We start from the raw sequence: 26,884 nt of genomic DNA, 5'->3' as shown, positions 1-26,884 counted from the left end.
CACTTACAAATGAACATATGATACTATATGTGCTATCTTCTTTAACATCTCTTCCTTAACTTAAATTTGTGTGTGTGTGTGTGTGTGTGTGAGAGAGAGAAAGAGAGCGAGAGAGAGAGAGAGTAGGGAAGTGATGATGAGCTGGTGATAGCTGAGTGACTACATCTGTGAGAGAAGATTCACACTCTGTTGACAAGAACAAATGTGTTTGTTGTTGTAGTGACAGAAGATCTCCGAGCTAGAGAGAGACGAGAGACAGAGCGAGCTCCTAATTCTCACATTCTCTTCTTATATTCATACCTGTTGCGAGCTGACTGCACTTACATTAGGAGAGGTATGTATTCAATTTAGTTATGACTAATTCGATTTTGAATATGTGCATTTCAAATTCTAAACTGGAAATAATTAGGGAATTACAGGATTTAAAAAATAAAAAAAAATATAAAAATAAAAAGTTATAGTGAAAATGAAGATGAAATATTTAAGTTTCTGCACTCTTGCTATGTAACAGGTTGTTCTGAGACTGTACACACTGTTCAAAAGTAAGATTTCTTAATGTTTTTGAAAGCAGTATAGTATGTTTACAAAATGCAACAAAAACAAAAATGTACTAAAAATAGTAATATTGTAAAAAAAAAAAAAAAAAAACTAGTTTTCTATTTTGTTTATTTTAATAAATGTCATTTATTCCTGTGATGGCGAAGCTGAATTTTCAGCAGCCATTAGTCCAGTCTTCAGTGTCCCATGATCCTTCATAAATCATTTTAATATGCCGATTTGTTGCTCAAGAAACATTTCATAATATCGCAATTATTTTGTCAGGATTCTTTGATGAAAAGAAATTTCATAAGGACAGTCTGCACTGTCACTTCTGATTACTTTTCATCAAGTTACACGGAACCTAAACTTTTGGAAAGTCATTTATGTACAGTGGATTCAAAAAAAGTCTACAATCTTGGATTAAAATTCTGATCTAAACGGTTACAAGAATAAAAGTAAGGACAGAAATAAATAAAGAAATATTATGTAAAATAAATAAGAAATATTTAAGGTTCAAATTTGTTGATCCCTGTAGTTTGATTTATTTAAAGACTATATTATACTGTGTGAGAAAACATGTTGTTTACAAGTTAAATAACTGGCTTTAATATTGTCAATGTACTGATCCTATTTGAAAGCCTCTCTAAAATAATACTTCAAGCTGATCTATGATAACCACAAATGCAGTGTGTTTTTATCAGAATGGTTAAACAGACTCTCAGCTCCACACTGGACTCAGATCTACCAGACGTCACATCACTGAACTTGCTGGACCAAGAATCAGCTCCTAAGAATAAAGCACACAGTCCAGTCTCTCCTAAGAGCCCAATGAAAAAAGTATGTATCCAGTCCCTTAAAAAGAGGGTCACTGCAGTGCCCACAGAAAGGAATAATCTGAAGAGAGAGGGGATGCCTGTGGGATTCCCAGACTCTGTGTACATTCATGCTGCAGCTATTTTCCAGAAATCTCATGTGGAGAAAGATCTGGCGCACCGACTCATTCGCTATAGGCGCACCAGTCCTAAAGGCGATGGTGGTGGTGATGATGATGGGGATGATGATGAAGATCCTGGGATTGTTAATGACGGTGATGTCGACACCAAGAAGAATGAGTATTGGGCATATGAGCTGGCGTTCAACACTCTGAAATGTGAGTGACAAAATCAAGCCAGGCCAAAATGGATTTTCAAGTATTACATTACATTTCCAATTCTAGCATTCTAGCAAAATAAGCCTTGGGTAAGAGTGTAAATATCATGAAGATAGTGATGATAAAGAAGTTTTTTAGAGGGCACAAGAATCGAATGTGTCCAATTCATCTTGATTGTTTTTGCCGATAACATCCCTGCGGTCAGTGATGTCATGCTTTTTATGGCCTACAAAACTTTTAACATCAATTATTCAGTCCCTCATGACTCAAAGGTGTAGTTGGAAACAGATGAAGAGTCATAAACGTATATTACTGTACCCCAAATTCCATTTTTCATCCTATCCTATCCTCTCCTTTAGTACAGCAGAGTTTTTTTTTTTGTAATGTTGTAGAGACGACTGGGGTTGTATGTAACTCTTAATTTCTTTTTTTTTTTTTTGGTGGTCTCTGATGTAACAGACATTAAGATAACCCTGCTTGGTACAAATTGAATCTTAAATTGAGTTGAAAACAATATTTGATGTCAATATATTTTTCAGCATATTGGTAATATTGAATATTAATATCCTTAGTAATCTATATTTAATGTTAATTTCAACGTTTACTTTTGTTAACGTATATTTAATGGACCTGAGCTAACATGAATATTGCTTATTGTTGGTTTTTCTCTTATGTATTAACTAATTTTAATTAATAATGTGATGCTACCATGTTTGGTTGTATTTTTATTTTATTTTTCAAAGCTTTGTATGAGAAAATGTAAAGATAATAGACAGATTTTGGGGTTGTGGTTCATGGAAAGCTGCATGCTCTCCATGTTTCCTGTCATTTCTTCTCCATTGACCTCTTCTTTCCATTACTGAGCTCCTGAATCAGTCATTTGGGAATGTCTGGTCACATTCTGGTTGAGTTTCTTCTCGTAGCTTATCTTCCCTACACATGTCTCTGACTGATTCCTCTACTCCCTTCATCTCTCTTTCTTTCTTTCTTTCTCTCTCTCTCTCTCTCTCTCTCTCTCTCTCGCTCGCTCAATCTTTCTCGCTCTCTCACTTACTTAAAAATTTGCTTAGGGGAGACTTTTTTACTTTTTTTTTAATCTATTTGCTTTTAGTGCGCAGGTCAGACATCAGTTAACTGACTGCTGTGGCACTTTAATGGCTGCGCTGAACTGTAAGCATGAGGTCATTTTATATCTGCAGCCAGATCTATCATCCAGAAACACAAAAACAACTAATAATTTATATTTGTATGCAATTTGGAAAAATCTGACAAAAGCTTATCAGTCTAATGTATTATACAATATATTAAAGTAGCTTTTTCATAGTCGTTATATATATTTTTTGAGCTTAAATACAAAAAAAAGTAGATCTATGCTTCAAACAAACAAAGAAACAAATAAAATTTACACAAAAAATAAATCATGAAAGTTGAACAAATGTAATTTATATATATTCAGTTCACATTCTGTTTTTCAGTTTTTACTCACATTGTGTTTCCCACATTAACTCTTCATATTATGCTGTTGTATTAGTATGATCTACTGCAGTAGAAGCGACAGAATAGCAAAAGTACAGTATTGCTTGACTTTGTTGTTGTTGTTGTTGTTTTACATTTATTTAAGCTAAATATCCCAAACTTTCCCCTACAATCACAGACCAAGATCTACTGGAGGAGATCCTGACTGACAGCTACTTTTACCGTTCTCAGCAAATGGTGGGTCTGTTAGGACTGACATCTGCCCTTTTATCTTGATATTATGATTGACTTTGAGTTTGTGTTTGTTCAGCCAGATGATCTTATGGCTCTTGTGGTGGTCGTACTCTGTGACCTCCTGGACAGGAAGTTCCAGCCCAGAGAGCCAATGCAAAGAGCAGAGGAGGGACTAATAAAGGAAGTGAGACAGGTGGAGGACAGCCTTTGTAGGTCAGTACGAGCAGGTCCGCCCTGTGAAAATGCATTCATTCTTTAGACTTACAGAAATGATGATCTTTGAAACCCATGATGGGATGAAAAATCCCACCCATGTCTCCTAGACAGCAATGACATTAATTGGAGAGCAGGTTGAGACCTTTATTTAAGTATCCTCAGTTTCAGAGATGATCTCGGAAATGTCTCAAATTACCAAAATTGACAAAGTTTAAAGGTGTATTTGCAACTTCTTACAGTATCTCAAATTGTAACTTATAAATGTGACTTTCTCTCTCTCAATTGTAATATTATACTGTATATTGTAATGTTAACTCATTTGTTGCATTTTTTTAAATTGTGACTTAATTTTCTATTTTAGCTATTGTATTTTTTACTGTAAGATGGAAATTTAATATTGTAGATTAAAACTCTTACACTTTCAAATGAGAATGAGAAAATCTTTTTTTTTCTGTCTTTACTGAACTTATTTTTTATGTGTTTCCAGTTGTGAGTGACTTGTGAGTGAGTTGTGAGTTTTGAAATATGACCTCATTTCACAACTGGCATTGTTTTTTTTTTTTTCAGCTTTATTTCAGCTTTATTTCCCTACATGCTGCAGGGCTGCAACATTGTCCTGAAAATTAAATTAAATTAAATTAAATTAAATTAAATTAAATTAAATTAAATTAAATTAAATTAAATTAAATTAAATTAAATTAAATTAAATTAAATTAATCCTCTGGTGATATAATGGTGATACAATCCATAATTGTTGGACCTTAAAAATGGTGCTTGTATGTTTGTGTATACATATCAGGTTCAAGACCAAACTGGAAGCCTCACTGGCTCATTACAGAATAAAACAGAATTTGCTGACAATTGACAGTTTCCTGCCACCAGTTGTGAGGGTTAAACAACAAAGGTCACAAACATTACCACTCTATGCCTGGGTCAACACCCTCAAAGCCAGGTAGTGTGTCTGTGTATGTATTTATGTATACACACATGTATTTTCCTTATTTTCTATTATGTACACTTCTCATATTGTGTTTGCATTCCAATATATTCAGCATTGAAAATGTGTGTGAGACTCTGGAGACATCCGGCTTTACTCAGGTCGACTCACACACACCCCTGGTAGGAAATGTGTTCTGTAAGGACAAACATTGTTCCAATGTCATGCTGTTTCCCAGACGGCTCTCAAAACAACTGGAGAAAACCAACCTAGTGTCAGAACACACACTCATAATACAGGTAATAAAGACACACACACAAACAAGCATCATCAGTGCAAATCAATATCCAGGTTTAATTTGCGTGTATGAATACAGGATAGATCTCGCAGTCTGGCCGCCTGTGCGATTCGCTCGCTGTTGGTGGAGCGTGGAGACGTTCTGATGGTGGGATCTTTCTCTGCTCTGACAGTGGCTCATGTAGCTGTCCAGGCTGCTGCCTGTTCTGGCTGTGTACATGTATGTGGGGTCCTTAATTTATCCACCTTCAACAATGAATTACAATCCATCCTCACCCCTACTGCCTGCAAAAGTAAGTGTTATTCTGCTGAGCCTTATTCATGATCATAAATGCATAAATGCATGCCCCTTTAGCAGCATAAATGGCTGCCCACTGCTCTGGGTGTGTGTTCACAGTGTGTGTGTGTGTTCACTGCTCTGTGTGTGTGCACTTTGGATGGGTTAAATGCAGGGCACAAATTCTGAGTATGGGTCACCATACTTGGCTGAATGTCACGTCACTTTCACTTTCACCGTCACTTTCACATGAGTGATAATAAAAATTACCTTTTTTTGTTTGGCCAGTAGTGAAGTATTGGTTCTCAGGCATTTTCTTCCTTTTTTCCTCATAGATGTGAAACTGATGTCTGAGTACTTCAGTGAACTTAATGAATGGGATTTGCGTATTCAGAAGGTTCGGGTGATTGTGTTGCTCCCAAAGTGTTCTGCGTCAGCTCTTTGTAACCCTGTTGAGTTTATCCTCAATGAGAGTGGAGGTAAAGCAATGCATGATTTTACATTTGAGACATTCTCTTTTCCATTGTGGCAGTTGGGTGAGCATTGAATAAATACCAAATAACGAAAATAACGAATACTGCTCTTATTCAGACAGAGGGCTGCTGCATGGCTTATCTAAAGGAATCGTCTCCGAGAGTAAACTGGAGGCACTGGTTGCCAAGCAGAAACAAGACCTCAACCATGCACTCACCTGTGAGACACACACAAATACACACGCACAAACACGCATTCATTTATTACCTGATTCTGTGACATTAAGTAGTTTTAATACTCCTTCTAAGTGAAAATGCAAAAAAAATATGCGGTTCTGTTAATTTTTCCTGCCCTCTGTACTGAACCTAATTTGGTCCCACTTCATATTAAGTGGCCTTAACTACAATGTACTTACAAGGATGCACGGTTTTCCTTCAAATCAAAGCATAAATGCACGTAAAAACAAAAAAAAGTGCATCCTTGTGGTGCAGCTGACACATAAGACCATTTGAGTGATGATGTAGAGAGACACATAGGACACTGTTGACAAAGGTATTGTTGAATAAAGTCCTTATTTTTGTTTTCTTTGTGTACAAAAAGTATTCTTGCCGCTTTATAACATTCCGGTTGAAACACTGATGGCAGATGGACTATTCTGACGATGCTTTTTATACTTTTCTGGTCCTTGACAGTGTAACTTACTTCTATGGCACAAGCCTCCCGGTTTTCATCCAAAATATACTAACTGAGCTTTTACTGGTTAGGAACGACATGGGATAAGAGAATTTTCATTTTGGGTTGGAGTATCCCTTTAAATCTTCCGATACCACCAAACATGTCCCTAACCTTACCCCTAACCTGTTTGTTTATTTTCTATAAAAAGGTTGCATTAATACAATATAGAGAATACATCTTGAACCGTTCTATCAAGAACAAATAAATAGTTTTTTTCCGCATTACCTTCATAAGTTTATGTTGTGAGAGAAAAGACAAAATTATTGACAAAGAAAAGACAGGAATAACGTCTGCTTAAATAATGCTTAAAAATATATTAAAGGGTTCATGAACTCCCTTTTTTATTATTTTGTACTGTCACCATAATTAAGAAGTAATAGGCTATTTTCTGTCTTGTTTTGACCCCCCCCCCCATGAAGAATTGTAAACTTGTAAGTAAATGCCCACTGCTATGATTGGCTAATTCAGTACGTTTCATACTGTCTGTAACAACAGACAAAGCAATAGCGGTTACACAATAATAACAGTTACTCACACTTGTGATCCAATATAGTCAGAACAGCATTGTCTTTTAGTTTCAATCTTTTTGAAAATCTTGTGTCGAATTGTGCATTGTTTCTATATGAATCTGCTGTAAAATTAAGTGAACCATGGGCCAAGTTATTACTGACACTGTCTGGATCTGGAAGTTCATCAAATACAGTTTATCATTTGGCTTCTGCGTAGACCTGTGTTTGCCTCTCTCATTATTTACAGTAAATGCGTGAATCGGTGGGCGGGGCTAAACAGGCAGCGCTGTAGAAGCAGATGTTGATCTTCCTCTGTGGAGACATTTGCCTTGTCCAAATACCCACACTTGCGATTTCCAAGTATAGCGATTTTGGCAACTTGAGAGTGTGAGCACGCGACAGGAAGTTAAGTTGCGCAAGACTGTCCGAGTACTTAAAAACACCAAAGCGCAGTCCCCTTAACACACTAAATCACTAAATCCACACTCCAGAGCAGTATTCAAGGCTTAGTGTATCCCATCATGCATCATGTTCTGGAAATAAATTGCGTGCCTTTTTGCCAAGATCGCAAAAGGTCATGGAAACTTTTTCAATGTAAGGTAAATATTAATAATAATTAGATAATACATATAATTTGGTTGTTAAACAAAGTGCTACACGTTTTATTTGTGCAAAGATGAGTAGCCTATTTTTTATTTTGAACATCATTTGCAACTGCTTTTTCCTCACTTAATTAGAAGCACTAAAAATTATATTGTGTCATCTGTTTTAGGGACTATAACGTTTAAAAGTTTATTTAAAATGCAAAGACTAAACACTTGTCTATTTACAAAACTATAAGTGTGTCCCGTCAGGTAAAAGTTGTACACTCACTTATCTTCATCCTCACTTGGGCCAAATACATTAATTACGTCATAGAAGTAGTCAACTGATCAAGTGCAAAGACAGCAAATGTGGGTATCTGGACAAGGAAAGTGTTGAGGCACACGATTACTTCACATGGCTAAACTAAAATGTTATGGTTTTTCATTGACAGCCCTTAATTGGATGGGAAGCTATCTTTCTAATAGAAAACAGAGAGTGTTTTATAATGGATCTTTTTCAGATGCTAAAAATACTTATTGTGGTGTTCCACAAGGAAGTTGCTTAGGTCCTTTATTGTTTTCTATTTTTATAAATGATTTACCATATGTTGTTAATAATGCTAATATAGTTATGTATGCAGATGACTCTACAATGTTTTCTGCAGCACATTCTTCAGCTGAACTAAAGAAAAATTTGAGTGATGAGCTTTTAACAATTTCTAAATGGGTTCTAATTAACAAATTAATTTTAAATATAGAAAAAACTAAATGCATAATTTTTAGCCAAAAATACAATATTTCTAGGGCTGCAGATTTGAATTTATTTATTGATGGGACGCCAGTGGAACAAGTAACAGATGTTACTTTGTTGGGCGTGATACTTGACAATACATTGTCCTGGTCCAAACATATAGATCATATAGTAAGCAGCATGGGTAAAGGTATAGCAGTAGCCAGGAAATGTTCTGCATTTATTTCGTCTTTGGTTTTAAAAGATGTGGTGCAGTCAATAGTTTTATCGCATCTTGAGTACTGCCCTATAATATGGTCAAGTGCATCAGAAAAGCACTTAAAAAAACTTCAGATTGTTCAGAATAGAGCAGCTAGGTTGGTGCTCCATTATCAATTTCAGGCCAGTGTTGCTGATATGCATAGAAAATTATCATGGCTTTTAGTGAAGGACAAATTACATTTACGAGTGTTGGTATATTTTTATAAGGTAATCAAGTATCACACACCATGTTTTTTCTTTGAAAAGCTTGTATAGGTTTTAGACACGATCATAAAACACGTCAAGTGAGTAAGTCTCAACTGTTTTTACCATGTCCACAATCAAATTTGCTGAAAAAGACTGTATTTTATCGTGGCTCTGCTGCTTGGAATGTTGTTCCTATAAATATACGTAAAAGTAATTCAACACATGTGTTTAAAAGAAATTGTGTAAACATGTTGTTAAAGGTATAGACGTACTTCTGCTTGTGCTGCTACTATTAATATGTATGGTATAGTTTTGTGATGTGACTGGATTAGCAATTGTATTTTTGTTATTATTTTATTTGTTTGAATGATTTTTTTGTATTGTGCAACTCTGTGGACCCCAGGAAGATTAGCAACCACTTTGTGGAAGCTAATGGGGATCCAAATTAACAATAAACAATAAACAATAAACATTGTGGCACATTCCACAAGCTGTCATTATGACAGATCGGCTTCAATATAAGCTCTTTCTGACTAACAAGATACGTACAGAATGTTTTTATAGCATTATATATCTAAAGATCAAGGGAATTTTGATTTCTCAGTTCATTACCCCTTTAAAATATAAAACACTGAAATTGTAATAATCTTTCACAATATTTCTGTTTTAGGATTTTTTTTATCAAATATCAAACTAAAATATTGCTGACCCAAAATTTTTGGTATAAAATTCATTTATAAATCACATATTGACTAATGCACATCATCTGAGTTATAGTGACCTAACTTGATTAACTGCAGTTCCTAAGGTGAAGGCTGTGGTGTACTGCACATGCTCAGTATATCCAGAGGAGAATGAAAGACTTGTGAAGAGAGCGCTTCAGAACGCAGACAGCAAAGCAAAAGCTGTGCCCTTCAGGTACACACACATCGCTCTCTCTCACACACACACACACACACACACACACACACACACACAGTCCAAGCATTAAGTCTTTCCTGTCACACGCCACTAACTGTAAGGATTTAAAGTTGGTGTATCCATGGAAACAGCAGTTAATCCACAGAAAAGCAAGTGGGGGAAGGATTATGTGAATGTTTGAATTATGAAAAAATGGATATGAGTTGGATTGAATTTACAACACAAAACATCTCTCTCCATGTTTCTCTCAGGCTGGTCAGTGCAGGATGGGATGATGAGGAAGAGAAGTTTTTCAGAACTCAAGCATCTGACGTCACGAATGGCTGTTTCCTCTGTGTGATGAAAAGAGAGGTGAGAAATAAGCAACAAAAGGAAATCAAATGACTAATAGGTTTTATAACATATAAAATATATCTAAAATATATATAATAAGTATTGAACACATCAACATTTTTCTAAAGGGTGTTGTTGACATGAAATTTTCACCAGATGTCAGGAACAACCCAAGTAATCCGTAATTAACAAAAACAAGTTTAAAGAAAATACAAATAAGATCAGAAATTAAGTTCTTTGTAATGAAATGGAATGACCCAAAGAAAACACACTGAACACGCTTACTGAAATTTTGTAAATACTTTGTAAAAAAGCCTTTGTTGGTAATGACAGCTTGAAGATGCCTCCTGTATGGGGAAACTAGTCACATGCATTGCTCAGGTGTAATTTTGGCCCATTCGTCCACACAAACAGTCTTCAAATCTTGAAGGTTCCATGGGCCTCTTCTATGAACTCTAATCTTTAGTTCTTAGAAAATATTTTTAGATTTTCTGTTGGATTCAAGTCAGGTGATTGGCTGGGCCATTCTAGCAGCTTTACTTACTTTCTCTGAAACCAAATGAGAGTTTACTTGGTTGTGTGTTTGGGATCATTGTCTCGCTGGAATGTCCACACTCATTTCATCTTCATCATCCTGGTAGATGGCAGCAGATATTTATGAAAGAATGTCTTGGTACATTTTTCCATATTCTTCAATTATATGAATTTTACCATTGCTATACCATGATGTTTTGTGGTGATGTTTTGGTGCAGTGCCATTTGACCTCCAAACATGGTGTGTTGTATTATGGCATCCAAAGAGTACAATTTTTGTCTCATCTGATCAGACTATTCTCCCAGTGTGCAGCAAACTTTAAACAAGCTTCAACGTGTTTTTTGTGGATGCTATGGTCTTAAAAAAGCTCTTTGCGTTTAACCATGATGAAATGTTTCTTGTGTGACACACTTGGTCATGTGACATGATGCCTTTTTATAGGCCATCAGTTAGGACTGAACCAACTAATATTAATTTCCACTGACAATGTGCAGGATTGCTTTCTAATTACAGATAGATTTCAGATGGTGTCTTTGCTATACATGCCTTTTTGCACCTCCCTTTCTTGGTGAAAATTTCATGTCAACAGCACCTTTAGAAATATATGTACTTAGAAAAATGTTGATGTGTTCCATACTTATTTTACCCGCTGCATAATAGGACTTTTACAGCCATGATGATTTGCTGTGATTCATATGCTGTGTTTATATCTAAACAAGCATGAAGAAGTGTCTGTGAGTAGAGTTGGTGTGAGAGCTCACACACACACACACACACACATTCACACCGCTCTCATGCAGAGCTTGATGCATTGCTGTCCTAAATACTGCCAGTGTAGCTCCGGTTCACACTAAATAATGAACACATGTGTCTGATCACATTAGCATCCACACAAGACCACATACAGCAAGAGAAACATGCCTGTAGCTTTGTGTGTGTGTGTGTGTGTGTGTGTGTAAGCTTGCATTTGCACTTAATACTTACTGCATATAAACTGGGGTTAGTTGTTACTTTTGTACTATAATGAATATACAAGTCAACTGAAAGTAATAACATAATCCTTCAAAAGTTATCATTACAGGAATCTGCTATTTATCACTGATAATAAAACAGTTGTGAAATGCAAAAATATATTTTTTTATGTGAGTGAGATATTTTTTTCCAAAGAAATTAACACTTGATGACAATGCATTAAAATTATTAACAGTGGCAATATAAACATTTAGAATGATTTTGGTTTCAAATAAATGCTTTTTTAAATTACTATTTATTAAAGAATCCTCACAAAATTGATCATGGTTTGCTTAAAAAGTTTAAGCAGCACAACTGTTTCCCTAAATGATCAGGCCAATCGCTGATCACAGAAAACAGTATCTGCCAATCTGATCACCAATACCAATCTTTTTAAAGCCTTCTTTTTACCTTCTTTTAGAATTATTTATGGAAATGATCCAATCAAGATTTTTAGACATTCATTCAGGGCCTGAATTTCATTTTTGAAAATTACTTCCTCTCATAGGTGACTCTTATATCTGTAAAGATCTGTAAAGTTGAAAAGACTAAAGTCTCAAATCCGAAGATATATTCTTTATCAAAGTTAAGACTCTGCCAGTCCCCCCTAAAACGGCTCATTCAAACACACCCCCACACGTCTACGTTACTATGTGGAAATATTTGCGTAATTCTGCCCAAATGTTCACACAAACTAAGAAGGCATGCTTTAAGTAACCACAGATAGTGTTGAAGCAGCCATGTCAGAGAGATGCAGTGTGTATCTAGGTGAAAGCAAAAGCACTTTATTTTGGCCTTCCGAATGTATATGCATTTAGGAATCTTTAAGATTATTTACAACAGAACAGCAACACATTTTATGGACTACTGTTTCATGAACCCAGGAGAGGAGGTAATTCTGACTTTGCTACGACAATCTGGCGCTTCTGAATCAGCTAATGTAATATTTGTTATTAGTTTAAGCATTTGCTATTGACTGTTAAAATGCCGAGCTTTGCGCGTTGTGTGTGTGTGTGTGTGTGTGTGTGTGTGTGTGTGTGTGTGTGTGTGTGTGTGTGTGTGAGAGAGAGAGAGAGAGAGAGAGAGAGAGAGACTATTTAACATTAAAGCATGTCAACATAATCTGTTACAACAAATACACCAAATAATGATATTTTAAAAGCATCATATGACTCCTTTCATTCAGCGTGCAGCACAGCAAAAAAAAAAAACAATCTCTGCACTGTTGCAGACGCACCTCTCCTGGAACGCACTGCCAGACTGCAACCGTTTGTGCATTCACGAGTTCACCCTTACATCTAATCTGAAGGCAAATAGTAGGCATATTTTGGCGTGCTGTCCTGGGGGAGGGGTCCGGGCCCGGAGCATAGCCCGAACCCAAATAACTCCCCCGATCCCAATTTGGGATAAATAGATTAGAAGTGAGGAGTTGGGGTGGAGGAGGGTTGCCGAAAAACTGTCGTGGGACAGGAGGTAGGAAGACTGGATATATATACGCGTGCGTGCTATAAGATGATTAGCTAAACGAGATGCACCTGTACCAAATTGGATGATTATCTGATCGTGCTTCTCCCGAACTTTGTTAATAAAACCACATTTCACGAGTTCACCCTTACATCTAATCTGAAGGCAAATAGTAGGCATATTTTGGCGTGCTGTCCTGGGGGAGGGGTCCGGGCCCGGAGCATAGCCCGAACCCAAATAACTCCCCAAAAGAAGCTTAAAGCCATAGGACAGCAGCCAGAGAGATAAAATTTAGTTGCCCCCCAAAATATGCGTGTTGGGAAGAAAATGCAGAGCGACCTGGAGAGCCCGTGCAGTGTTCGACGAGAGCTGCGGCTCGCAACGTCTTACCAGCGAGCCCTCCATGCCGCTTATGGGAGGAGCACAATGCCAGATATCAAGAAATGAGGGACTCTTGCTGCCTCCGAAGGGAGCTGCGGCTCTGCTGCACCGGAAGGGAGAGTCCCTCTTGCGGCTGAGTACGAGGCGCGGTTTGTTGCATCTGATGGAGGGCTCTCACTGCGACTGAAGGGAGCCAGCGACTGTATCCCATCGGGAGGGAGATCCCTGGCCGCCATAGAGTATGCAACATAACTCGGACGGGGGGTTCACACTGCGACCGAAGGGAGCCGTGGGTCTGCTGCACCAGAAGGGAGAGCCCCGTCAGATGCTAAATAGGCAATGAGATTCGAGCCGCGGTTTGGCGCGTCGGATGAAGGGCTCCTAATGCAACCGAAGGGAGCCAGCGGCTGTACCCCATCGGGAGGGAGATCCCTAGCCATCGTGGAGCATGCAACATAACTCAGATGGGGGGTTCACACTGCGACCGAAGGGAGCTGTGGGTCTGCTGCACCGGAAGAGGAGCCCTAGTCCGATGCTGAGAAGGCAAAGAGACGCGACTGTTGGAGGGACTCCCGCTGCATCCGAAGGGAGCTGCGGCTCTGCTGCACCGGAAGGGGGAGTCCCCCATTGCGGGTTTATGGAGGCACGGTTTTTTGCCTCTGAGGGTTCTCCCAGCCTCCGTAGGGGGTTCGCAACTCTGCAGCAGGAGTGCTGCCCCGGAGGGGAGAGCCCTGATTGACGCTAACTAGAATACGACTGTTGGAGGGACTTTTGCTGCGTCCGAAGGGAGCTGCGGCTCTGCTGCACCGGAAAGGCGAGTCCCCCTTGCGATGCGAGGCATGGCTTGATGCTTCTGATGGAGGGCTCTCACTGCGACCGAAGGGAGCCAGCAGCTCTATTCCCCCGGGAGGGAGAACCCTATCCGCCCTTGAGCATGCAACATAACTCAGACGGGGGGTTCACCCTGCGACCGAAGGGAGCCGTGGGTCTGCTGCACCGGAAGGGAGAGCCCCATCAGATGCAGAATAGGCAAGAAGATTCGAGGAACGGTTTGATGCATCGGATGGAGGGCTCCTGCTGCGACCGAAGGGAGCCAGCGGCTGTGTTCCCCCGGGAGGGAGATCCCGGTCCGCCCTTGAGCATGCAACATAACTCAGACGGGGGGTTCACCCTGCGACCGAAGGGAGCCGTGGGTCTGCTGCACCGGTAGGGGAGCCCCGTCCGATACGGAGTAGGCAAGAAAACGCGACTGATGGAGGGACTCTTGCTGCGTCCGAAGGGAGCTGCGGCTCTGCTGCACCGGAAGGGAGAGTCCCCCTTGCGACTGTATAAGCGGCTTAATTTGATGCATCGGATGGAGGGCTGTCACAACGACCGAAGGGGGCCTGTGGCTCTGCTGCACCGGGAGGGATACCCCCATCTGCCGCTGAGCGCGCAGCGCAACTCAATGACAGATGAAAGGCTCACACTGCGACCGAAGGGAGCCACTGCCCAGCTGCACCGGAAGGGAGAGCCCTGTCCGATGCTGAAATAGGCAAGGAGATTGTAACGATGGCTGGAGGGCCCTTACTTTGGCCGAAGAAACGATAACTGAGAGGCTTCTATTATTCAAGTACACAACATGATTTAAGGAGGAATATATAAAATTTTTTTTTTTAAATGTCTGATGAACAACAACCGAGGGCATCTATCGGATTATGTGAGAGGCCCCTTTTGAGCTGCTTAAGATTAGGGCTGAAACGATTCCTCGAGTAACGCGATTACAAAAAATGATGTAGGCAAATTCCTCTGCTTCGAAGCCTCTTTTAATTTATTCTAAATCTCACGTCGGGTTCTTTCGCAATGAATTTTTTTTTTTTTTTTTTTTTTTTTTTTGAATGAATTAATCAAAATAGGTAATTGCACTTACATCCGATTCACGAATTAATATCTCTAAATATTAAGACGGAACAGTGTTTAAATGTAAATCCTGCATGTTCTGTGTGTCTCTGTTAATGAATGGAGCAGGAGCGCGACTTCCTTTTTCACACACACACTGAAGCGCGCATTACTCTCACGGTAATTTCTGCGTCTGCTGTCTCACTAAATGAGGACTTGAACACATGAACAACATCTCCAGAACTGCTCTGACAGTCAGTTCATGAGCATTTGACTTTAAGTAAAACTAGCGTCACATCACATACACAGAACTGAAAAGGTACGTCAACCCGACTAAATAAAGGTCCGGGGTCCTGACATTTTATCCTACCCATCAGATTTACTGTGCATGCGCACATCAGTATAATTAAGCAACAACACATTTTGTTACTCGATTAATTTTTTTTTTTTTTTTAAACCAGAGTCGTTTATGAAATGAGGGTCCATCGTGAATTTAGATTGGGCGTTCCGGAGTTAGACAAAAGCGAGCCTGATGAGGTTGAATTGGAGAATGGACATAAAATATATATTTTTATTTATTTATTTATTTTTGAGGCTCTTGCGGCAGCGAGAATTGCGGCAGTAGGGAAGGATGGAAAGGGCTCCTGCGGGAGCAGACACTGCTATGGCAGTGGTGAAATATAGGTAGAGGCTCCTGCGGGAGCAGACACTGCTGCGGCAGTGGTGAAATATAGGTAGAGGCTCCTGCGGGAGCAGACACTGCTGCGGCAGTGGTGAAATATAGGTAGAGGCTCCTGCGGGAGAAGACACTGCTGCGGCAGTGGTGAAATATAGGTAGAGGCTCCAGCGGAAGCGGAGACTGCTGCGGCAGTGAGGAAAAAACAGAAAAGGCTCCTGCAGGAGCGGACAATACTGCGGCGGTGGGGAGATATAGAGAAGGCTCCTGCGGGAGCGGACAATGCTGCGGCGGTGGGGAGATACAGAGAAAGCTCCTGCGGAAGGATGGCTGAAGTGAGGATTGACCATTACAGATAGATAGGGCATGTTAGGAGAGTTAGCTATGGTAGATTAGGAGTTTTAGTGAAAGGGGATGGGCTGGCGTTAGAGGGGTTGGCTGAAGAGGGTTCGAGATAGATATATAAATAAATAAAATAATCGGCCTGACCAATAGGTCTTGGTACCCTCTGCCTTCTGGCAAATCTGGAGCTGGAGGCCACTGAACAGAAAAATGGTTAGTAGCATGAGGGAGTGGAAGAGTTAAGGGCGCGTTTACGAATGGAGGCGGCCTCACGTTTGCTTCAGCTGCTGTAGCTGTGGGTCGTGGGAAGGGGCTGGGGTGTGTGATGTCTTGAAGAACCTGTGTAGCCTGCACTGCTAGCAGAAGTAACAGGATGGAAATACTGAGATGTGCAGGCCCGTGTTGCAAGTAAAAGTAGCTTCATGCTTGCTTTGGCTGCTGTAGTTGTTGGCTGATTTGACAATTGCTCAAACCTTGTCTGAATTAATACGGTCCTGTTGGAAAAGCATCTTTTCCTCTTGTTTTGGCCTTCGGGCCCTTTTAAACAGCCTCCGGAGCAGATAAATTTGGGATGCTGTTTTCCTGTTGTAGTATGGACTGTGAAAATAGAGGCTTTGAAACAATGTAGCATGTTTAGTTTTATAAACCATTGTACCAATAGACATGTCTATAGCAGTAACGTTAATTGCAGTAATTCAAATTCAAGCCGTTTCTAAAGACATTTACTTTGCATGCTTTTCATATAACAGTCCTAAAAAGACGATAGAAAATTTACTCACACTTGTTGTTCTGCAGCCAAACACGAGGCAGTAGCGTGAAAAATTCTGAATAATCATGCCAGTAAATGGTGAAATATGTCCCTAAATAATTGATCCTGCCGGAATAATTGCATGAAACTTATGTCTGTATCATCTCAGTGAGGTTTAAACATGCACAGTAAAGCAAATGTAATGTCTTTAGACATTTCGGTGTGGATGACAACTCTGCAAAAAGCCTTTGCTTCGTGGTTAAAAAGTGGCATCGTCATCGGACAGAGTTAAGTCATAACGCCGTTTAACAAATTTTGGCGTCTTCATAAGCGCATTTTATATATAACGTCTATTTAAATTGTTCAGATGAGCAAATCACGAGGTTTTCTTGCATGATTAGCATTTTAATTGTTTGGTCAGACGGTTCATATATTGATCTATATATTCACGTCCATAAATCGGCGATTAAACGTGGAATTTATCTTTTGTATGCTAAATATGTAAACAATATGTGCACAGTACCTATAACTGCGCTTTACATTTTGCAAGATTGACATGCTAAATGGCTAACTGACCCGGTTTACTCTCATCTTAACAAAATTGATAAGAGTTCCTTGCGTTTACGAACGACATGTATCTGTTTAATCAACTCGACATGTATACCGGTTTAGTCCTTTCGTTCACGAATGAGAGCTCTCGATCTCTGAGACTCATATGAAACTCGCTCATTGTGGATGACAACTCTGAAAAATTCTTCATGAATGAGTGTAAACTGAGAACGATTCGTTCGCCTAGAAGATTCATTCGAAAAAACGATTCTTTCACGAACGACATGCCACTACAACAACGCACGGTCTTCGCCGCTAGTGGAGGCAGCATCGAACTGCGACACGGCTGAAAAAGCGAGAGAGGTTTACTGCGGGGAGAACTGGAGCACGGCTGCGATCCAGCATTATAATAGAGCCCGGTCCTGGCGAGAAAATCGTGTTGCCGAGTGAGGCGAGCTCAAGGATTTGCACGAGCTTTTGGCCACAACGTGTGGCTTGGCGAGAAGAGCAGCTGACGCGATGACGCTTGTTGGTGTTCGGCGGATAGATATCTTCGTCGGAAGGAAGATTGGGCCTGTGATAAGAAGACGGACAGCGCGAACCGAATGCTGACAGACGGTCTATGCCGAAAAACTGTCGTGGGACAGGAGGTAGGAAGACTGGATATATATACGCGTGCGTGCTATAAGATGATTAGCTAAACGAGATGCACCTGTACCAAATTGGATGATTATCTGATCGTGCTTCTCCCGAACTTTGTTAATAAAACCACATGTGTGAACGCCTTAATCCTTTAACATAAGCAAGGGGAAAAAACGCGCCACATACACACTGCAAAGTAATGTGAACCCGCTGTATATCATGCCAAACCTCTCACGGCAGGCGCATCATCAGCTTGAGATCGGTTTTATGAGATGGGCCTTTTTAGAGAACGCCGATCAGTCATCCAAAAGTGATTATCGGCCAATACAACTGTTTTCAACATTGATTGAATAATTAAAAAAAAAATTATTTATTAAATCCATTGAAAACACAAGACAACTTGCCCCAACCTGACATAAACCCCTGTCCCAAGAACACCGTTTTTAACTTTAGGATTAAAATCTAACTTCTATTTATTGTTGACAGAAGTTAATTCAGAGTTTACCAGGACTTTTCCAGGATTGTGAGCAGAATAAATCATATGATCGGCAGACTGTGATTGTGTCGTGGCTAAGACTGTTTAGATAAAACCTTTGTGACAAATGGCCTCAGTCTCCCTATATGTAATATTGCTCTATCTATGTATGTGTGTGTGTTTTACTTTCTAACAGCAAGACCCGGCGGAGGTAGAAACTGTGCAGGATATTTTAGCACGAGCTGCTGCTAAAGGTTTGTTGGGCGAACTGCTCCCTCCTGACCCCATGAACGGAGAGAAACCGAAAAAGAGAAAAAAACTAAAAGGATCTAAACCAATTCTTCCGCCTTCCTCCCTAATTGAGCCTCCTGCATCGGTGATGATCAGTCAGACAGCAGACGATTCAAATCACACTTCCATAGTCCTGAATGACAGTTCCACAATCCTAGATCATGCTTCAAGTCAAAAAGCAGCAGTTATGGATGCCACATCTAGCACTACAAATCACTCCAGTGTTCTAGACCACTCATCCAACAATAGAAATCAGCCTTCTGTTGTGCAGAAGAAGCGACCAAAAGGTCATAAGCCTAGAGCTAAAATTACTAAGCAGTCTAAGAGAAAAAAGTCTAAGTCCCGCACTCGTAAAGAACGTCAGAGCAGGTCTCGTCCTCTACGCAAGAAGCTCCTGCACCTTCGGCCATCTCAACACACAACCATTACCTCCATTAAACCAACTCCACCTCAGAGCAAACCCCCTGCCACCAGAACCCCAGTGTCACCACACAGATTCAGACATTTGTCTCAACGAGAGTCTGTTAAACCAAAAAAGGAAATGATCAAATCAGAAGCCTTCAAGCTAGACAGGGAGGAAAACCGGTCAAGAGAGTTTAGTCTTCCTCCTGTGTATCCGCTCAGTCCTTCACATCCCTCTTCATCCCCCTATCGATTGTACTCCTCCGTGTCTTCTAATTTCTCCAGCAGTCTTTCCTCTTCTAGCAGCATTGCCAAAGGCAGAGACTCCATCCTTTGGCATTGAGCTACAACCTGTTGTTCAGAAATACACTTCCTGTGTGCTTCTGTGCAAAAGAAGAATTGTAGTACACAAGTTTATCGCCACTGAAAGCAAGGTACTGATCTCATAACTATTTAATCAACTATGGTTTATAAAAGGGATAGCTCACCCCAAAATACTGTCATTAATTACTCAGCCACATGTAATTTCAAACTCATAAATTTGTTCATCTTTGGAACACAAGTTAAGATATTTTTGATGAAACCCGAGAGCTTTCTGACCCTCCATAGACAGCAAGGGTCCTACCACAGTCAAGGCCCAGAAAAGTACCAAGAACATCGACAAAATAATCCATGTGACATCAGTGGTTCAACCGTAATTTTATGAAGCTATGATAATATTCTTGTGCGCAAAATTTTTTAATTATGACTTTAGAGGTCAGAAAGCTCTCAGATTTCATCAAAAATATCTTTATAATCATTTGTTTTCCAAACATGAATGGATGTCTTAAAGGTTTCAAACAACATGAGGGTAAATAATTAATGATAGAATTTTCATTTTTGGGTGGACTATTCCTTTAACGTGTATGATATACTTTGGCAACACTGTAACTGTATAATGTATACTGTGTTAAATAAATTATTTTATTTGTGGTTTGTAACCTAAGGTTCTAATTTTGTGTGTTGCACTGTATGTCAGAATATGAGAAAACAGATTTACATTACACAGAAAAATGATTAATTGAATTTACTACTTTTTTATGATAAGTGGTTGCAATCAATTTATTTTAGCTACATTTAAATAAAAAATTTGCTGAAAGTTAATCAACTAAATTAGTTTATTTAAATATAGCTGAAATAAATAGATTGCAACCACTTACCATACATTTTTTTAGTAAATTCAACGAATCATTTTTTTCAGTGTAATATGCACTAGTTGATTGACTGAGTGTTGTATTACTTAAAATCACATTTATATCTCAATTTATTGAAATTAATTTAACCAATTTATATCTTAATTATTCGTTAAATCAGTTGAAATCAGATTTTGTATCTCTATAAAATGTTTACATAAGTTTTTTTTACCCATTATTTATTCACCATATTTTCTTAACCATTTCTGCAATGTAACTATTTTATACAGTTTGATCATGTTAAGTCAGCATGTTTATTAATTTATTTATTTTGATGACAAATGTTGGACTACATCCATAATTTTAGCTGCTTAAACCTTGGCCCTTTCTTACGACCAACTATAAATATTCAGAAATCTAGAACCAAGTGTCTGCCCTAAATTTTCTGATAATCAGATATATGTCACAATACAAAAGAAAATGTTTTATGAATTTAATAATTATGCCCCTAAAGCTTTAATGACTCATATTTTGTTAATATCCAACCCCATCTCCTAAGAAAACTATTTTGCAAGTTGGCAATTTCATATGATCGTATACTATAAGGCTTAGATTTTTTTTTGACATGTTAAGCATGAAGGTCCACCCCTAAACCTCAGTGGTCCATAAGAAAATCAAACACATTGCCACAACAATTTGAAAACTGAAAAGTTGCATTCATTAGTTCATTAGGACATTTCTTGCTACTAACAACAGACTATATTTCATGAAATCAATTAACAGCCAGAAACATTTTGATGTATTTTGTGATATGCCATTTATTTTCACGACAGTTTACATTTATATGGTGTACAAAGTAGTGTAGAGCAGAGAAGCCAACGTTTCCACAAAAACGTGTTTTTGAGTGTACTTCACCAGTAGTGTTAATTCTTAGCTTGTTAATCCTTCTGATGAGATTTCCCCTGATAATCGCCAATCAGAGTGATTCAACATTCAAGAACACGAGAGTCAAACACACTACTCTTGACTAACAAGAGAATGATGATTCTACGCTGAATTATTGAACTGGACTACACTAACCATAAGCCTCCTCCCTCTTTCTGGTTTTGCATGTATCAGCTGACTTTGACGGTTGCCACTGAATTCATTTTGAAACATAAAGTGTGACTGATTCCCCCCCCCCCCCCCCCCAAAAAAAGGAGGGAACCACAAAAAAAGTCCAAAAGAAAACATTAAGTTGGATAAGACCCAACATCACAGAGTGACATGAACAAAAACCAATATGCAATTCAAAACTGCAAGAGATAATAAGAGAGGAAGAGCGAAGGGGTGCAGTATAGAGGCAGTTTGATTTCGTTTCAGGTCATTTTAACACTGATTATCTGCAGGATGAAAGTGGAGGCCTCGTGCCGTCAAGATACAAGAGAAATGGTTATAGAGCTAGCTAAAAATCTACATACTGCCCAAACAAATGCGCTCTAATTTTGGTCTTGGTGAAAAATCTGATTGTGATAATCAGGTTTAAACTGACATTTTGGAACATACACTAAATTACCAAATGGATGTGTAATACAATACAAATCATTAAAAGGACACTAGTCCTTTTTGCTGACATACCAGTTTCAACTGTGTCCTAATTTGCAGAAAATTTGTTTCACTGCACAGCTTTGTAATGGTTTGCTATTGTAAATGTGTTATGCGTTGTAGATAGACGTCTTTGATTTTTGTTGCTTTTAAATTAAATCTAAAAGGGTCTCGAGACCCTACATTGGGCGCAAAATTTTTAAACTGCATTGAGTTTAAACTTTTTTAAATGTGTCACCAGAACCTACGCGTGGTGTTATGAAGTTAAGCCTTTTAAAAAAACATGTCTTTTGAAATCCTATGTTGGGTGCCATGTTTTAAAACAAATCTTGTTAAAACTTTAAAAAATGTGTTTTGAGTCCCTGCATTGGGCACCAATTTCACCAAATCCTGCACTGCATCTCAAGTCTCAAAACACATTTTTAAGTGAAGGGTCCCAAATAAGATTTTGTCTGAGATTGATTATGCACCAGTTACAACCTTGTAGCCACTTGTTAGGTTTAAAATGCTTTTGTCCATATAGCGTATTCTAAAGCAGACTGAAGCTATACCTGCATCTAATATTGGTTTGGGCAGCATGTACAGATAGTACAAAGCCTTTTTGATCTTATGTTATCATGGCAGTCAGCGTCTGAGATAAACAGCTCTCCAGAGTAACTGTACAGTGATTTGAATTGAAATTTGTTTGATTTGTTGTATAAGGGTAAAGAATGTCTAAGCTTATGATACATAACAATGCAACCAGTATATACCGATATAAAATAGAATAAATAAAATAAAAAATATCATTTCTGTTTAGTACAGCTTTTCTTCTTAAATTGTCCCAGGACATTTTTTTTCCCCTCTCAGATCTTCCTCAGAGCTAAAAGAATGCATAGATAGACACTTACAGTTCACATCTCCTCCTCTAGAGCTAGCTCTCCTAAAAAGGACCATAAAATAAATTCATATTCACAATCTCTACCATCTTTCACTCTTCTTCTTTCCTTTGTTTTGTCGGTTGGTTTATCTACAACACATACATGATTGTTTTTTACAGTATGGCCAGACTATACGGGATCACAAGACATGCCAAGGCAAGTATGACCAAAACAAATAAAACATGACAAAATAAAAGTATCTGAAATTCAAAAAATAAAGCCTTATGATATGATGTTTGCTATATATAGATACTATATGTACACACATAAGTGACTCATCTAAACCCTTGTGAAAGAAAGGGTAAGTCTAGGAGTACAGCAAGACCATGTAGGTACGTGCGGGGAAGTAAAAAATAAAAACGTTTGTGAAGCGCAACCAGGACATGTAGAGCCACTAATGCCATCCAAACGTCAGGAATGAATGCTGGAACTGAAATAGCTCTGGAGTTTTTTCACTAACTTGGATCTGCTGCAGATAGCTCCTATTAGTCAGGTTTTTTTTTTTTTACTTTCAGTCACTGGAGAACCTCTCTAGGAAGTAAGCACTACACTGGGGTTCAAAGCAGAATTGACACGATTGAACTGTTTGACTCTAGGGAAAGTTCTTGCCGCCTCCTGTATGTTGCTCCATGAGTAATTCACTTCTCTTCCGCAACATTCTCTCTTTCAAAGAAAAACGAAAAAGGCAATTTCACTTTGGAAATATAAAAAGCACATTCATACTTTACATCTACAGTACACACTAAACTGAACAGTTTTAATGTCCTTCCACCTGTGTTAATGCACAGCAAGTCTGATTCATCAGTTGTTTGATTAATATTGGCATTTCCGAGCCTCTTCATCAACTTCCGGTGAAGATGAACGTGTCAGCACAGCTTCTTGGAGAAAGCAAAATCAGTTGGTGAAATCTTTGACGTATTTCAACATTGATGTTTCACTCAGCTGAAAGAGTTGCGATTTCCGTCTTCCTACTTGGGAAAGTGCAAAGGACTTGACTTCACTTAAATTTGAATTTCCAAATTGCCATTGTGAGGTGCCATTCTTCCCCCACAATTTGTGCATTGTTGACACTGAACAAATGCAATGCTAATGTAATGTAGTGTTGTTGATTTGTTGCCAGAAGGCCTGGTCACGTTTACCAATGTGTCAATAGGAATCCATGTGAATAGTCATTTCACTTGAGGGTGAACGATTTCCCCATGCAGATTTCTCATCGGGTTTAAGTTTTTTACTGCACTGACCAACAGAAATATACTTGGTTTGAAAGCAACTTTTGCATGAGTTGTGCTTCATACATCGCTGCACTACTGACAATTAACAATGGTCCAAATGTTCACCAAAATCTCGCTAATGTTACCGCACTTTTGCCCATCATCTTTTGAGCACTGATCACTGGAGCACATTGGTCAGAAGATATCAAGTAAGAACATCCGTCATCCGACTTTGAATGGAACACAGTGCACAGTTCCTCTCATCCACCCATTCTTGTTTTGTGTTCATCAGGATAATAAAGAATAGCTTTTACGACACTGAATGAAGCAGCATCCAGTTCCTCTACACACCACACATATGGTAATGCGACAGCGATGAACTGGGACAATATGAAGAAGCTCAGTTGAGTGAAGCAGCCATATTTGTTCTTTTCGAGTTACACAAATGATGTCTTTAAGCAGGCTTTGTCCAGATAGGGTGGTGCTTATAGATAGGCGAAGCCTGCTGGTTACAGTCATGCTGGAGACGCGTGGTTTCCCATGCAGATATACACATGACTGACATACGGGAGACGGAAGAGAGATGCTTGTAGATATTGGATTAGGTGTGTGAGTGAAGGGCGTATTTTTCTTGGCATCGGCTCATTTGATAATTACTTCTTTCAGAATTTCCAACAGGTTTCATCATCAAGTTTTGCTTCGTCTCCATCAAGTGACTGGACAGATATGTACAGGACGTTCTGATAGCTATTAGCATGCAGAGCGTGACGGTGAGAATGCGTGCTTGTGTGGCAGATCACTGGGGGAGCTCAGTGACTGGTCTCTTCTGTTTGAGCGTGTCGATAAGGGAAAGAACTCCACGTTTGACGCTGGTGGAGACGCGGCGAGTGACTGAATCAGCAGGGGGCGCTTGTGAGCAGGCTTTCTGAGAAGGAGGGCGTGCCACCAAACACTTCTGATACCTCAACTTCATAGACAAAGAAACGAAGAAAACAAGAAGAAACAGTGAGTGGATGAATTCATGTGTTGAATTTAATGTTTAACATAAGATCTGGTTATGAAATGTGACATTAAACTTTATGAAATAACTAAAATTTCAATAGAATGGGATAGGCTTTGGTTGGGTTGTTGATCTAATTAATTGATCATCTGGACTAAAGGTGGACGATAAATCAGACATTTAAATTGGTTAAAGGGTTACTGCACACCAAAATGAAAATATTTTTAATTAATCAATTACCCACATGTCGTTCCAAACCTGTAAATGCATTGTTCATTTTCGGAACACAATTTAAGATATTTTGGATAAAAACCAGGAGGCTTGTGACTGTCCCATTGACTGCCAAGTAAAATACACTGTCAAGGTCCAGAAAAGTATGAAAGAAAATGTCAGAATAGTCCATCTGCCATCAGTGGTTCAACTGTAACATTATGAAGTGTCGAGAATACTTTTTGTAGAAAACAAAAATTATGACTTTATTCAACAATTCATTGAATTGTTATCCTGCATCATCGCAGCACCGTTTTGGAGAATATGAGCTGAATGCTCTTCTGTGTCAACCGTAGCACAAGGATGCGCTGTTTTCTTTCAAATCAAAGCGTACATACACATAGAAAATAGCTCTGATTTGAAAAATAGCTTTGATTTGAAAGAAAACAGCACATTCTTTTGTCCTGGCTAACACAGAAGAGCATACATTGCCTGCGTTCAGCTCATAATCCCCAAAATGGACTACGATGAAATGGAGAGAGACAGGGGAAAGGAATTTTTGAATAAAGTCATCATTTTCGTTTTCTTCGCATACAAAAAGTATTCTCGTCGCTTCATAACGTTACGGTTCAACCACTGATGGCAGATAGACTATTCTGACGATGCTTTTCATACTTTTCTGGACTTTGACAGTGTAATTAACCTGGCAGTCTATGGGTTCCAAAGACGAACAAAGCTTTTACGAGTTTGGAACGACATGGGGGTAAGTGATTAATGACAACATTTTATATTCTTTTTACTATTAAGCTATAATGCCCGATGGCCATTTATATTTGATGTGGTGTTATAACTCACCATGCATGCTGCCTGAACAGCCTCTGATACACTGCCAGCATTGGGATCACACCAAAACACATGACACTCAAAGTGCTGGTTCCCGGAGTCCATGATGAATGCAAACGAATGCACATCTTTCCCAACTCCCATAAATGACAGGAAACGCACACGGCACTCCACTAGGACCTCGTCTTCCTCCTAATATAAGTTATGACATCAAGAATAATATATGAGTAAACTTTTTTGAACAACGGTGTTAACACAAAATGTTGTACTTCAGTAAAACACTATAAAGATGTTAAGGGGTTTAATGAGTGAAAGGATGTGTAATTGCCTTTTCTTTGATGACTGTGACTGTCGCATCGGCTACATTCAACATCACAGGGATCCAGTCATCTCTAATTGATGATGTTATCAAACTGTCTATTGCACCATTGAGAATGTCCATGCCTAGAAAACAAGAACATCTGACCTTGTAATTGCATGTACAGTTCAAGGATAAAGTATGTTATGGCTTTCAACATCAAATAGCCATAAGAACTAAGACACAATAATGTTCACAGAAATAAACAGTGATGCTTTCCATAACACACTATGTAGGGTGGAAATGATTTCTCCAAAAACTAACTGGAGTCAGGAGTCATGTAAGCTAGAATACAATCAATGAGACAAGGT

At 39.0% G+C, this 26,884-nt stretch overlaps 2 protein-coding genes across 9 annotated transcripts in view; one reads left to right on the top strand and one right to left on the bottom strand.

Moving 5' to 3' along the window:
- The first annotated feature begins 212 nt into the window (after window positions 1-212).
- LOC113044220 (putative methyltransferase NSUN7) lies at window positions 213-19,806 on the top strand. The gene is made up of 12 exons (XM_026203995.1): window positions 213-334; window positions 1,242-1,690; window positions 3,345-3,403; window positions 3,477-3,613; window positions 4,416-4,568; window positions 4,669-4,852; window positions 4,930-5,143; window positions 5,463-5,606; window positions 5,719-5,820; window positions 9,428-9,545; window positions 9,800-9,899; window positions 18,779-19,806. Exons 2-12 carry the CDS (start codon window positions 1,243-1,245, stop codon window positions 19,616-19,618), a joined length of 2,499 nt encoding a protein of 832 aa, XP_026059780.1. The 5' UTR covers window positions 213-334; window position 1,242; the 3' UTR covers window positions 19,619-19,806.
- A 1,839-nt stretch (window positions 19,807-21,645) lies between these two features.
- Window positions 21,646-26,884, bottom strand: part of apbb2b (amyloid beta (A4) precursor protein-binding, family B, member 2b) — a 47,240-nt gene continuing 42,001 nt past the window's right edge. For all 8 annotated transcript variants that reach the window (XM_026203987.1, XM_026203989.1, XM_026203990.1 and 5 more), the window contains 3 exons: window positions 26,544-26,659; window positions 26,228-26,407; window positions 21,646-25,129 (listed from right to left, as the gene is read on the bottom strand). In XM_026203987.1, the coding sequence (XP_026059772.1) occupies window positions 24,959-25,129; window positions 26,228-26,407; window positions 26,544-26,659 (467 nt within the window). In that variant the 3' untranslated portion in view covers window positions 21,646-24,958. The remainder of the gene's footprint in view (window positions 25,130-26,227; window positions 26,408-26,543; window positions 26,660-26,884) is intronic.

This window comes from Carassius auratus, chromosome 26 (assembly GCF_003368295.1).
Source record: "Carassius auratus strain Wakin chromosome 26, ASM336829v1, whole genome shotgun sequence".
NCBI classification, from domain to species: domain Eukaryota; kingdom Metazoa; phylum Chordata; class Actinopteri; order Cypriniformes; family Cyprinidae; genus Carassius; species Carassius auratus.
The sequence above is the reverse complement of the archived record's forward strand: the minus strand, read 5'-3'. Positions and strand labels throughout refer to the sequence as shown.

Excerpts from the sequence above, each read along its gene's own strand:
- LOC113044220 (XM_026203995.1), top strand. The coding sequence starts at position 1,243 with ATGGTTAAACAGACTCTCAGCTCCACACTGGACTCAGATCTACCAGAC. Across the intron at positions 1,691-3,344 it reads GGCGTTCAACACTCTGAAAT|ACCAAGATCTACTGGAGGAG; the intron begins GTGAGTGACAAA and ends CTACAATCACAG. Across the intron at positions 9,900-18,778 it reads TCTGTGTGATGAAAAGAGAG|CAAGACCCGGCGGAGGTAGA; the intron begins GTGAGAAATAAG and ends ACTTTCTAACAG.